This window comes from Salmo salar, chromosome 17 (assembly GCF_965601325.2).
Source record: "Salmo salar chromosome 17, fSalSal1, whole genome shotgun sequence".
Taxonomy (NCBI): Eukaryota; Metazoa; Chordata; class Actinopteri; order Salmoniformes; family Salmonidae; genus Salmo; species Salmo salar.
The window spans coordinates 17,469,866-17,484,722 of record NC_138307.1 but is presented as its reverse complement, the minus strand read 5'-3'; the positions used below and the strand labels follow the sequence as shown (position 1 = coordinate 17,484,722).

Below are 14,857 nucleotides of genomic sequence, written 5' to 3'. Positions count from 1 at the left end.
GAGTGTACTGGTGAGAGGTGAGGGTGGTTACAGGGGGTAGTGTATGGTGCTGAGGGATGGGATCAGAGTACTAAACAAACATATTATTCAATGTGTTTCTCCAGTTTTAGTATGAGATGTAACAGTCACTGAAGACATTGGCCAACATCTTCTGACATCACTGGTATTGGGGCGGCAGGTAGCCTAGTGGTTAGAGCGTTGGACTAGTAACCGGAAGGTTACAAGATCAAATCCTCGAGCTGTTCTGCCCCTGAACAAGGCAGTTGCTCCTAGGCCGTCATTGAAAATAAGAATTTGTTCTTAACTGACTTACCTAGTTAAATAAAGGTAAAATAACATTTTCAGGGTCTTTATGCCAGCTAGTGTCACGCCCTGACCAGAGAGAGCCGTTTTTCTCTGTTTGGTTAGGTCAGGGTGTGACATGGGGTGGGCATTCTATGTGTTGTATGTCTATGTTGTCTTTTTCTTTGATTGGCCGAGTATGGTTTCCAATCAGAGGCAGCTGTCATTCGTTGTCTCTGATTGGGAATCATACTTAGGCAGCCCTTTTTCCCCAGAGTCAGTTGTGGGATCTTGTCTTTGTGTTGCATGTGTTTGCACGCCTAGCTTTTAGTTGGTTGTATTGTTTTTGCTGGTTCACATTTAAAATAAAGTATGATGAACCCAACTCACGCTGCGCCTTGGTCTGCCTTTAACGACGAACGTCACAGCTAAGGGATTAAACATGCACACTTTCCCACTACCCTCCTCCTCCCTCCCTCCATCTTTTAGTGTGTCTAGGCCCTGCCTGGGAAACGAATCCCACTGATTGTCCCAGTAAAAGCCGCCAGTGTTTCTCACAGCAGGGCAGAGTGCACCACAAAACCACACATCCACCCACATAGGCTGAAAGAGCATCAAAGGATCACCAAGGTATATTGAGACATTGATGGTTGCATCCACACCAACTCTCACACAAAAGGAAGAGATAGATCATTGTTTCAACAACAGTAGCATCTCCAGGATAAAGAGCTTATAAAACACCCATCAGGCGTTGAAACACTCCGCTGCGTAGTAACTAACTCTCTTGGCAGCGAAGCGCTGTGTGTTTACTCTGTCAGTGGGTCATTAAGCCAGGCGTTTTCATCTGTCTAGATATAGCCAAGGTGCAGTGGCGACGGGGTGACGGGGTGGTTGCAGTTTTGAGCCCCACCTGTTTAGCTAAAAGAATTTAAAATGTAAACATTTAAAATGTTTTTGTTGTTGCCGGTTTTGCATGTTATTTTGGTATTTATACCTTTCGCATATCAGTTCGCAAACAATGTTAAAAATAAATAATTGAGTTAATAAAGTCGCATACAAACATGGTCTCTTTTTTTTGCTTTCTTGAGTAAGACAGCTCCAAAATGCAGGTGTTTCAGCCTAGCTCAGTGCTTTCTGTGGTGGTGGGGCAGCCAGCGTAGGGGTTGGTAATGTTCTCTAGTTGCGCCGTGATTGGCTCAGTGTTCTGTCACTCATGGGAACACTACGTCACCACAAAATCTACAGGTAGAGCTAAAAAATTCAAGCCCCTGGGGTGCTGCCATAGTTACATTAGAAGTGCCTATCCAAGAAGGCTCAAGGTCAATAGCCACAGATAAAATGATGTCAAATCCCCTTATATCTACCGTAGTTTTGATTGGACTGATCATATCAACATCATACTTTCAAAATCTTAGCTAGCAGTCATCATCATGAATCAATCAAGTTTATTTATAAACACCCAAATGTATGAAATATATGCATTCACTACTGTAAGTCGCTCTGGATAAGAGCGTCTGCTAAATGACTAAAATGACTAAAATGTAAATAAAGCCCTTTTTACATCAGCCGATGTCACAAAGTGCTGTACAGAAACCCAGCCTAAAACCCCAAACAGCAAGCAATGCAGATGTAGAAGCACGGTGGCTAGGAAAAACTCCCTAGAAAGGCCGGAACCGAAGAAAATACCTAGAGAGGAACCAGGCTATGAGGGGTGGCCAGTCCTCTTCTGGCTGTGCCGGGTGGAGATTATAACAGAACATGGCCTAGATGTTCAAACGTTCATAGATGACCAGAATCAAGTCGACAATCTACTGGCAAATCCTTTTCAATCCTTGTCATATGAAGATAAATAATGAAGAGAAATTATAGATAAAATGTATCGGTGCTCATCGGCCATGAACATTACACAACAAGTTGGAAATCGAAAATTCAACAATGAGTGGTTTGGAAGGAATCAGTGGCTAACTGCAAGTGTTGCAAAGCAATCACTAGCCTGCTATTCAGACGAGTGGGCGTGTGGTCCAAATCTGGGTTTAAGGGTCTCTTTTCCAAGCTTAAAGGATAAACATTCAACACCATGGCTGAATACATTGTCCATGCTGTTAATCCAACATGACTTCTGCCGCATTCAAAACAACTGGAAACTCGGAACTGGGAACTCTGAACAAAACTAGCTCCGACTGGAAATACGGTCATACAACTCGGAATTCCAAGTCAGGAACTCGGGCCTCTTTCTTGAGCTCCGACCTGAAGATCACTGATGTCATGATTCAACATTGTGTTTTTCAGAGTTCACAGTTGTCTTGAAAGCACTATAAATCCAGAGAATGCCAGACTTTGATGACAAAGTTTGATGACAAAATTCACCCACGAAGGACCGCCGCGCCACCTTCCTGTTCAAGTGAGCACAGCACAACAAGGTGAGTCCAAACATGTCTTGTATGCTGCTGCATCAATGATGTAATATGCCAGGGAGATATGTATACTGTAGCTAAGAAAGTAATACTAAGTGTATGTTGTGTCGTAAGCTGTTTGTAGCCCATGTGCCTCACTCTAATAATTTGGTCCTTCTCCCTCGTAATTCAGCCTACTATTCTGACTTGGTGGTGCACATGTAGCCTATAGCCTGTTTTAGATGAATGTAATCATTGAATATTGTAAGAGCTTTCATTGTCTGCTTATATGCCTCCTTTATTTATCCTACGGTTCTGACTTGGTGTACAGGGAGAATACTGTAAGAACGGCCCATGTTCTAAATTCTGTCGCTGTACCTTTCAAAAGTGCTGAACAAATAGTTATATTGACTATGTCTGTCCTAGCTCGGTCATTAATGTCTTAATAGAAATTGCCTCTTATCCGCTCGTCGTCCCATTTGTACATCTCAATTGTCAATAGAAACCACATTTGTTTAAGCAAGTCAGCCATATCAGCTATGTTTTTTTAAAGGGCAGTAAATGAGGCTGAATGAACTGTTTTGCTGCCAGACAAGGCTCCGCTGATAGCCAGGTGTAGCAGTGGTAAGGATTCACTACTTGGTGCTGAAAATAATTCTCTGCTGTTGGGACAGCTCTACCGTATGTAGGCCCTAACAGTTTGTGGGCACCGCTTGTCACCGTTATAGTGCAATTAATGTATTGTTTAGCATTGTGTAGTGTGGCTTTGCTGGCATGCATATACTTTTTGTTGTTGAGTTTGCCCTACCAAGATTTACATGCTAAAATCGCCACTGCCAAGGTGAGCTTAAAAAAAATGCCTTATTACTCTTTATTCTTAACTCATTTTAATAAAAACAATTTGCAGTGATGCTCAATTGTTTCTAATTAATGCTTATGAACCTGTTTGGTTTTGATACCATGCTCTCCCAAATCAACCATCATCAGTATAAACCAGAAAACCCTGTGGTCACGTTTCAGGAGGGACTGACTTCAGGTCTCAGGGAAGGTGACCTCAACCTGTCAGGCTTAGCTAGCTCCAACCAGCTGGAGCCGGTAAGACTAGCATCCACACAGTGAGTGGGTCCATAGGGATCAAGGTTGAGAAACACTAATGCAGTCTATTCTAGAACCATAGACATGCATGTTGGCAGTCACTTTCAGTATTCAGTCTGATGTTGGTGTAATGGATCAGGACCAGGCAGTCCTGGGCGGTAGGTAACAGCTCAGTCTTACAGCCCTGGGCGGTAGGTAACAGCTCAGTCTTACAGCCCTGGGTGGTAGGTAACAGCTCAGTCTTACAGCCCTGGGTGGTAGGTAACAGCTCAGTCTTAAAGGAGTCTTACATGCTAACCAGACCGGACACATCGCGTGCGCGAGCGTCGCAAAATAAATTTAGAAATCCATGTTATTCAATTATTGCACCCACACTGCTCGCGCGCACCAACGAGCGTCTGTGATGCCAAGGGCTAAAATAGAACTCCTTTCTATTTCTGAGGCAGATCGCGCTGCAAGTCCTGCCACTCCCATCTCCTCATTGGTTTATAGAAGCAGGTACCCACGTGCCATCTCCTCATTGGTTTATAGAAGCAGGTACCCACGTGCCATCTCCTCATTGGTTTATAGAAGCAGGTATCCACGTGCCATCTCCTCATTGGTTTATACCCACGTGGGTGATTGAACGACGAAATGTTTTGCCGGTTGTCGTGGTAATTACTATGAAAGTTTAGATGCCAATCACCATATAAAGTCAAGAGAAGAAAAAGCCTGGAAGGAGGAGAGATGACTAGAAACGATTCGGTTTACCGTTTTATGTGTGGATTAACGGTCGGAGTAGAGGACCTTGTGCATTTCAGATAAAATAACAACTCAATGTTTATATCCCAGGACAAATTAGCTAGCAACAGCAAGCTAGCTAAATAGGACAAATTAGCTAGCAAGTGCAAGCTAACTAGCTAAATTGCCATGCATGTTTAATGCTTTTCGACCTGTCCCTAAATTAATGTCATTGGTTCAGAGTCTGTTTTGATATTTTAACCTTTGTGTCGTGATCGTGTTTGGTGTGGGGGGACAAAATACATTGATGCACGATGGCGCACGTGCACAGCCGGTTTGGGTTCTGTGTTACAGCCAGCTGCCACTACAGTCTTCTCTCAGACTCTTAAACTAACTCTGGGTGTATAGCATGGTTAAGATAACACTCTGGCCCAAACCCAGAAACACACACACACACACACACACACACACACACGAGAGAGGTTGCAGAGCGAAGGGTGTGTGTGAGTATATATTTCTAATTCTCTAATAAATCTAACTTAAGTTTATACAAACATGTCTTCTAAAAATAGACCTTACAGTACTTCTCTCTCTGTGTTTTCCCCTCATTCTTCCTGGTATTAGAGGTAAGAAACGGCTCTTTCAAGAGCATCTCTAACCCATTCAGTTCCATTGAGAACTAAGGGCCCTACCCTCCTCACTGAGTGCATTGTATATGATGTGTAGAGACGTGTTCAGTCTCGTTACTGTGGTCTGTGAGAGCTCCAACTGAGACCCGGAGAAAAGCCACCAAAACAGGCCTGTGCCAGCCAGGGAACTCTTAAGCAGCACAAAACCACACAACACCCCCAACTTCCTCCCAACCAGGCCAACACAGGCCCCACGTTTTGAGGTTGATGGGGGCCAAGAATGCCAGTGCCCCCCCCCCCCCCGCCACTCATTCACAATCAGGTCAGGGGCTTAATCAGTGAAGGTCAAGGTTTACAATGTTGAGGATAGAGCTGACCTGAAAACAAACAGAATAATTTCAACTCTATGCAACACATTTCTATCATGTAAGGTTTTATATCTTCTCATATTCCTTCCTGTATGGTATCTATTGTATAACCTCACAGATTACAGCTCAGATCTGGATGACAGCTCACAGAGAAAAGGGGGGGAAATGTGGAAGGGGAAAGGGAGAGAAAAGGGGAACAGGAGGAGGGAGAGAAAAGGGGAACAGGAGGAGGGAGAGAAAAGGGGAACAGGAGGAGGGAGAGAAAAGGGGAACAGGAGGAGGGAGAGAAAAGGGGAACAGGAGGAGGGAGATACTCCATTGAAAGGAGGCCAGGGCTCTATTACTAATGCCTACATTGTTAATGTGGAGACCTGGCTCTGGTTGAGCTGTGGGGACTGAGAAGACAACTACACAGCTCTTTCCAGTAAAGGAGATTCTACACAGGCCTCGCTCTCCACGTTCCTTCTATGCATTTTATCGAATGCCATCAAAGCTACAAAAAAAGAACCGAGCAACAGTTTTTGTTGAATAGTTTACGATGCATTTTCACTCCAGTCATGACATTCCTTTCACATGACCGTGTGACCCCACTGACACAAACGTTCACCACCAGTTTCACACATGCACCAACATGGTAGTTATCATGCCTCTGTGCAGTAGACAGCGTGCTACTCCCTCTCCTGTCCCATGAATCTCTCTTTGTTCGGTCATCATGTTCCCACAAGCAGCAGGCGGTAAAACACATGTTAGCAGCCTGGAAAGACCTCCTTGCCTTTACACGTCTGGTCTGAAGGACAAAGTCACGATCACAGGTGGTACAGTCCTTCATGTCGCCCCTTGAAAAATACAGTATAATCACCCAGTCTGAAATTAACCCCTAGACCTAAACCCCTCCCTTCCCCTCCCCTTTATTTAACCCCTACAGCTAACCCCTCAGTTCGCTGGTCCATGCAGTAACTTCATGTGTTGTTGTGGTATGTGGTGTATGGGCAGGGTGGGCAGGGTGGGCAGGGCTGTCTTGGTATGTGGACTGAAAGGCAACGGATTATATTGGGGATGTGGAAGTATGTGTGTGTGTGTGTGGCGTGGAGCACCATGCTGTGTGGAGTGCCATGTTGTGTGGAGTGCCATGCTGTGTGGAGTGCCATGCTGTGTGGAGTGCCATGCTGTGTGGAGTGCCATGCTGTGTGGAGTGCCATGCTGTGTGGAGTGCCATGCTGTGTGGAGGGCCATGCTGTGTGGAGGGCCATGATGTGTGGAGGGCCATGCTGTGTGGAGTGCCATGCTGTGTGGAGTGCCATGCTGTGTGGAGTGCCACGCTGTGTGGAGTGCCATGCTGTGTGGAGGGCCATGATGTGTGGAGGGCCATGCTGTGTGGAGTGCCATGCTGTGTGGAGTGCCATGCTGTGTGGAGTGCCATGCTGTGTGGAGGGCCATGATGTGTGGAGGGCCATGATGTGTGGAGGGCCATGCTGTGTGGAGTGCCATGCTGTGTGGAGTGCCATGCTGTGTGGAGTGCCACGCTGTGTGGAGTGCCACGCTGTGTGGAGTGCCACGCTGTGTGGAGTGCCATGCTGTGTGGAGTGCCATGCTGTGTGGAGGGCCATGTTGTGTGGAGTGCCATGCTGTGTGGAGTGCCATGCTGTGTGGAGTGCCATGCTGTGTGGAGCGCCACGCTGTGTGGGTATGAGCTGGTGGTGGTGGTGTGGCAAGAAGAAGGGCAGCTGTGTGTGTGAGTGAGAGGACAAGTAAGGGATGAACAGCCATTCCACAGCTGTGTGTGTGTGTGTGTGTGTGTGTGTGTGTGTGTGTGTGTGTGTGTGTGTGTGTGTGTGTGTGTGTGGATCATTGTGTATGTGGGGGGGAACCCAGTTCTATTATGGTATTACAGTCTGGGTTTACCAGGTCCCCATCTGCCATGGGGATAACAACACACACGACAATAACAACTGGGTCAAACGGCCACCGTTACCCTGTTGCCATGCATGCTCAGTGTGTGTGTGGGAACCCTCTGCCCAGCCCATAAATCTCTGGATAGGATTACATCTGTTATATTTCTACATGATGAGCTGCAATATGTGGCTACTGTTCAGTCTTTTACAAATCCTTTTTGTCATGGAGCGTCAGGTGCCAACATGGTGGCTAGTCTGCTGCACTGTAAGCTACACTATATACACACAGCAGTATGTGGACACCCCTTCAAATGAGTGGATTCGGCTATTTCAGCCACACCCATTGCTGACTGGTGTATAAAATTTGGAACGCAACCATGCAATTTTCATAGACAAACATTGGCAGTAATATGGCCTTACTGAAGAGCTCAGTGACTTTCAACCTTGGCACCGTCATAGGATGCCACCTTTCCAACAAGTCAGTTCTGCTAGAGCTGCCCCGGTCAACTGTAAGTGCTGTTATTGTGAAGTGGTAGGCCACACAAGTTCACAGAACGGGACGGCCGAGTGCTGAAGTGTGTAATAATCGTCTGTCCGCGGTTACAACACTCACTACAGAGTTCCAAACTGTCTCTGGAGGCAACGTCAGCACTGGAACGGTTCGTCTGGAGCTTCCTGAAATGGGTTTCCATGGCCGAGCAGCCACACACATGCCTAAGATCACCATGCGCAATGCCAAGCGTCAGCTGGAGTGGTATAAAGCTCGCCGCCTTTGGACTCTGGAGCAGTGGAAACGCGTTCTCTGAAGTGATGAATCACGCTTCACCAACTGGCAGTCCAACGGACAAATCTGGGTTTGGCGGATGCCAGGAGAACGCTACCTGACCCAATGCATAGTGCCAACTGTACAGTTTGGTGGAGGATGAATAACAGTCTGGGGCTGTTTTTATGGCTCGGGCTAGGCCGCTTAGCTCTAGTGAAGGGAAATCTTAACGCGACAGCCTACAATGACATTCTAGACGATTCTGTTGTTCCAACTTGGTGGCAAAAGTTTGGGGAAGGCCCTTTCCTGTTTCAGCATGACAATGCCCTCGTGCACAAAATGAGGTCCATACAGAAATGGTTTGTTGAGATCGGTGTGGAAGAACTTGACTGGCCTGCACAGAGCCCTGACCTCAACCCCATCGAATAAATTAGAACACCTACTGTCAACCAGGCCTAATCGCCCAACATCCCTGCCCGACCTTACTAATGCAAGTCCCCGCATCAATGTTCCAACATCTAGTGAAAAGCCTTCCCAGAAGAGTGGAGTGTGCGACTCATGACATGAGCCAGGCAGAATATACTGAGAAACAACACTTCCTTAAGCTCCCGCAAAGGATTTGAAATACTTTTGGAATCAATTCAAACCAAAGAAAAATGCAACAACAAAACAAACTGCTACAGTTTCCTCAAATGAATGGACAGTCAATGAAGTGAAAGTGTTGGCATGACAACGTGGCACAGATTCCTGCTGGTGCTGCCCATGTTATGACCAAGCCATCCAGATTGGCAGATTGGTAGAGAGCGAAGACTCTTCCGTAGTGAGGGTGGCTCTCCCGCGTGACGTGGCAGTGAGGGTGACACCTGAGGTGCCAACTGCGAAGGTTCGGTGTTGAGGGGTTCGGGTGAGTTTAAACCCACTTTATGCCAAAGCCTGTCCATCTGGCAGTGGAGAAACGGAGACAAGAGACTCTCACTGTGCAACGGCCTGGGTGTGCACAGGCATGCAAATTAAAACAGCCACTTTGTAAAATATATGGGGAGGGTGTTTTCATTCAAATTCTCTTGTTTAACATTTACTAGAATCTAGTCCTGATTGCTTGGCACAGGGCAACAAACAGTAATTGGGAGTTGAAGATTGTTAGTAACCAGATACCAATTAACTGCTGGTACACTATTTCCATTTATGCAAATAGAGTATTTTTGCAAGAGGGAGGGACAGATTTAGATGTTCCACACTGAATGACAACAAAGCTAAAACTAAGTGTAAAAAAAAAGTGCATTAAACTGAAGTAGAACTTCCTCATCTCTGACAATACCGTTCAGTCACAAACGCCGCCTCCCTGCCACACACACACACACACACACCTTACCTGTTATCAAGTTGAGTTGCAGCCACATCCTGGTGATGTCATGGCAGAGCAGGGACACTCGGTTGAGGGCCATCCTGTCCCCCCCTCCGGGAGAACACACACACACACACACACACACTCCCAAACACACACACTCTCAGAATAAGCGGTCGTGTGAGCAACAGCCGTCCATTCCTCCACAGCCTGAGTGCTGAGACTTCAGCCGTACACTGAACACTCCGTCGCTGGGCGGCACACACACACACTCACCACACTCCCATCCCTCCCCCTCTGTCTCCATATACACACACACACTCACCACACTCCCATCCCTCCCCCTCTGTCTCCATATACACACACACACACTCAGCCAGACTGTGTTGTTTCAGATTACACCTCCCACTGATCCCTCTCTCCCAGGTACTGAAAGAGCGTAAACAAACGACTCAGAGAGAGAGAAATAGACAGACACAGAGGGACGGAGAGAGAGAGAGAGAGAGAGAGAGAGAGAGAGAGAGAGAGAGAGAGAGAGAGCGAGAGACGGAGGGAGGGAGGGAGGGAGGGAGGGAGGGAGGGAGGGAGGGAGGGAGGGAGGGAGGGAGAAAGAGAGAGCAACCAGATGTAATTCCCTCAGATAAGCCTATACATGTGCACCTCACACATCTATAATCGGTGTGTAAGCTGGTCTGGGATCAGATCAAGGGGAGATAAAGACGAGTGACAGACAGAATGTGGTTGGTACCAAAGCCATCGTCCCTCACACAGCCCTCTGGAGTACCCCTCTCTTTCTGATACCCCTCAGCCAATCAGGAGCCAGGGCCTGAGTGATGATGTCACAGAGCAGCTGCCTGTATGGGACCGCCTCCAGCTCAATACCACCTATGACATTTACTGGCCTTTTAAGCAGCCAGAGATATGGAGAGGGATGTTGCCCCCACTGATCTAGGGTCAGTTTTGTGTTAAGCTGATCCTAGATCTGTCACACACACACACACACACACACACACACACACACACACACACACACACACACACACACACACACACACACACACACACACACACACACACACACACACACACGTTTGTTTTACTATCCTTGTGGGGACCAAACAATTCCCTAACCCCTAACTTAACCTTAATCCCAAACCCTAAAACCCTTAGGAATCCAAAGGGGTCAAAAGCCATCCACGGACCCCCCACACCAATCCCACCTCAACAACGAGTATTTAGTATCAGTTCTGTGTCTGATAAGTAGTATGGAGTTCTGTTTCTTCATCCTATGTAATGTCTTCTCAGTGAACTTAGTGGGGGGTTTTCCTTGTTCAGAGAAATTAGTAATTGTATTTGTTAGGTTTATTTCCCATCCTACATCCTGATATTACCTGGTTCTGACCACTAGGCGGTGCTGTTCCTGCTATTTAAAGAATCCCCACATTCATTGTTAAAGGGATGGTTCACCCAAATTACATATTGGTTTTCTTACTGTATAAGCAGTCTATGGACCAGGTATGACAGCAACCCATGCTTTGCTTTTGTTTACATGGTCACTGTTTCAAATGCTAACTTTTTTGCATTTGTGTCACAAATCCAACGCAAGTCAATGGTACCGACACAGAGTACAAAACACTTTCCATGACATAGACTGACCAGGTGAAAGCTATGATCCCTTATTGACGCCACATGTTAAATCCACTTCAAATCAGTGTAGATGAAGGAGATGAGACAGGTTAAAGAAGGATTTTTAAACCTGGAGACAATCGAGACATGGGTTGTGTAGATGTGCCATTCAGAGGGTGGATGGGCCAGACAAAAGACTGAAGTGCCTTTGAACGGGGTATGGTAGTAGGTGCCAGGTGCACCGGTTTGAGTGGGTTAAGAACTGAAATGCTGCTGGGTTTTTCACGCTCAACTGTTTCCAGTGTGTATCAACAACGGTTCACCACCCAAAGGACATCCAGCCAACTTGACAACTGTGGGAAGCATTGAAGTCAACATGGCCCAGCATCCCTGTGGAACGCTTTTGACACCTTGTAGAGTCCATGCCCCAACGAATTGAGGCTGTTCTGAGGGCAAAAGGGGGGGGGGGGGGGGCAACTCAATATTAGGAAGGTGTTCCTAATGTTTTGTACACTTAGTGCATATTAGCATTCACACACACACACACACACACACACACACACACACACACACACACACCACACACACACACACACACACACACGCACACGACACAGCAGGAGGAGGGCAAGGGACCCAGTGTGCCACACAGAGAGCAGGCAAACAGAAGAGAGCCATTACTGCTGGGACTGAATAAACCAATAGGTTTGTATTCAGAGGAAAAACACACCAATCTTTACAGTTACACACTTTCCCTCTCCCTCCCTCACACACCATCTGTCTGTTACCCTGGACACTACAGAGAGGAAAACATGTGTTGTAGTGAAAATGGGAGGACAGCAAAACCTTGCTGAAACAGAGGGCACATTGGAGGGAGGGAGAGAAGGGGGTGACGAGGGGGGTGTGAAGAGGAGGGGCGAGAGGGAAAAAGAAGGGAGGAGCTTGTAGATTTCCCTCCCAGTCTTCCCTTTTACCAGCTCTGTTCTAGACAGACACCAGGTGATCTGGACCCCTGACATTGACCTCTAGTCTCACGCAGCTGTTGTCTCCTGACCCCCCTTGTGAAGTGTGTGTGTCTGTGTGGTGTGTGTGTGTGTGTGGTGTGTGGTGTGTGTGTGTACTTAGCCATAGATCTACAGAGTTTTGATACTTTTACTGTCAATGAGGCAAACCGTTAGAAAATGTGAAATGCAGAATGTTTACGGTCAGTGTTAATTACCGGTGGTCCTATCTGCTGAGCCTCTCCTTGACATAAAAGTCCAGACTTGGTGCATGACTCATGGATCACAGCTAGTGAGATAGTGAAGCAGTGGGCTAATCTCCTCAGGAAGTTATACGAGACTCTAGCTGAGACGTGTTACACAGACAGAACTGTGTGGGAAATCCCCTTAACTCACTACACAGATCCCCCCACTCACGCTACAGCCATCCAGACATCCACCCAGACATCCATCCAGACATCCACCCAGACATCCACCCAGACATCCACCCACCCAGACATCCACCCAGACATCCATCCAGACATCCATCCACCCAGACATCCATCCACCCAGACATCCATCCACCCAGACATCCATCCACCCAGACATCCATCCACCCAGACATCCATCCAGACATCCATCCACCCAGACATCCATCCACCCAGACATCCATCCACCCAGACATCCATCCACCCAGACATCCATCCACCCAGACATCCACCCAGACATAGGAGACAACCATCTATCTGGCCATGGTGGAGAGGACAGAGTCATGTACTTCCTCTTTAGTTGTATTTATATTGTCATTGTGGTCCTTTATGAGATGGCCACCTAGTGATGAAGTCATGTATCGGACAGTGCTACATGTTTCCACATAGAATACAGAACAGACTAGGAGACCCCTCTACATACAGGATGTTGTACAGGATGTTGTTGGCATTAGGTTTTTCATTTAATGTAAAAACTGAATTGACTGAGAGATTAGAGATGAGGGACGATGGGGTTAGAACGATAAAATGAATTGGTTTTATGTGTCCTATAGACTCCCACAGTCCAATATATCTAGAGACAGAGTATTACCAGCAACCTAGCCTCTCTTGTCAGGCTGGTTCTGGCTCCCAGACTACAGCAGACTAATGACTGTGGTTTCATGGGATAATATAAAAGGATCATTTTACCTGTTACCGTCTGTCTCTCTGCCCCAGGGCCACTTCATCCCTCCCTTTCAATCTTTTCCCCGTCCCTTCCCCAATACTTATCTACCACCTGTTACACAACATTATAATAACATTATAATAAACATGCCAATAACATAGGTAAGGCTATCTGAGTTATTGCTAGGCATAAATACGTGTACAATATGCATCACTTCAATTACTTTTGAAAGACATCAATCCAGGCCCCACAGTAATGAGTTAAACACATCTGATGTCAGTCAACAGGGACAGACTCCGGAGTAAACAAGCTTGCATCCCAAATTGCTCCCTAGTCCCTATATTGGGGGTCAAATGTAGTGCACTATAAAGGGAATAGGGTGCCACTTGGGAAGCACCCCAAGTGTGTCTGATCCAAATCCTTTTACATTGTCTCTCTGCCGGCGTAGTGATGAAAATAGACTGCCGGGACAGTCCCAGGAACCATATGGAGATTCAGCCTGTCAGCTCTTCCTGTCACATGGTCCCACTGTAGGGGTGCGTCTCATCTCATATATCTATACTGACCTGATAACTGATATGAAATCCAGGGCAGAAGATGGGAAGTAGACAGGGCCAGTGTGTGATCTGTGTGACACTGAACGCTGACTCTAGGAAAGGAAGTGGTAGTTTATAAACGGACAGTTTCCTGTGGCTGCTGGATTGCTTTGGGACACATGGGGCGTCTTATTGACAGGGCATGGTGCACAACAGACCTGTCAGCATTTCATTTCCAAGAAACAGATTGTTAGGCAACTTAGTAGTGACCCATGCCTGGCCTGCTATGTTGTAAATACTAAACATTGACACCCCTGGACTAGATGCTTCTGTCAATGTTTACAATGTAGACCAATCTACTGGTACGATGCTCTCGGTTTGTGCAACACTTGTACCTGTGTGATGCAGTTTCCTTCTGAATCGTTTGCGTTCATTTGAATAATAGAGGATTGATTGTGTTGTTGTTGACTGATGGAACTAAATACAGACTGACAGCAGCTGGAGCCAGGTATTATCAACATGACTTGATGTTAGTGTTATGGGTGGGGTCCCCACGGTCTCTGAAACAACTGAAGTGTGTGTTTGTGTGTACATTATGTGTGAGACAGAAGCTGGTGCTGTGGGTGAGGGAAATCGACCTGTCTGAAGTAATCCAAGGGTCAAACATACTAGCTTTATTCTGGATGGAACTTGTTGACAACTGAGCTTAGTACTTAGGCCACAGGTGTCAAACTCATTCCATGGAGGACCAGGTTTCTGCAGGTTTTAGGTTTTTACCTTTCAACTAAGACCTAGACAACCAGGTGAGGGGAGTTCCTTACTACACAATCAATTAAGTACAAGGGAGGAGTGAAAACCTGCAGTCACTCGGCCTTCTGCGGAATGAGTCTGACACGTGATCTAGGCGGTTAATATCAACTTTTCATTAATAACGTGACTGATAACATGAGATTAGTGCTGACCGTTGGCAGGCCTGTTCAGTTGAAGGAAGTAATTGTTGTTGTTGATAAACATGTACTGGTCCTTTTAGTGGCCTGAGATGAAACAGTGGGTCTGGGGGGCATGGTGGAGAC

General features: G+C 46.6%; 1 protein-coding gene across 10 annotated transcripts in view; it reads right to left on the bottom strand.

The window, feature by feature from the left end:
- Window positions 1-14,857, bottom strand: part of LOC106575511 (guanine nucleotide exchange factor DBS) — a 61,444-nt gene that overhangs the window by 35,543 nt on the left and 11,044 nt on the right. The window contains exon 1 of one of the 10 annotated variants that reach the window (XM_045699022.2): window positions 9,515-9,785. The exons of the other annotated variants lie outside the window; for them this stretch is intronic. Within the exon in view, the coding sequence (XP_045554978.1) occupies window positions 9,515-9,587 (73 nt within the window). The 5' untranslated portion in view covers window positions 9,588-9,785. Of the gene's footprint in view, window positions 1-9,514; window positions 9,786-14,857 lie in introns of those variants that run through there. 10 annotated transcript variants of the gene reach the window in all.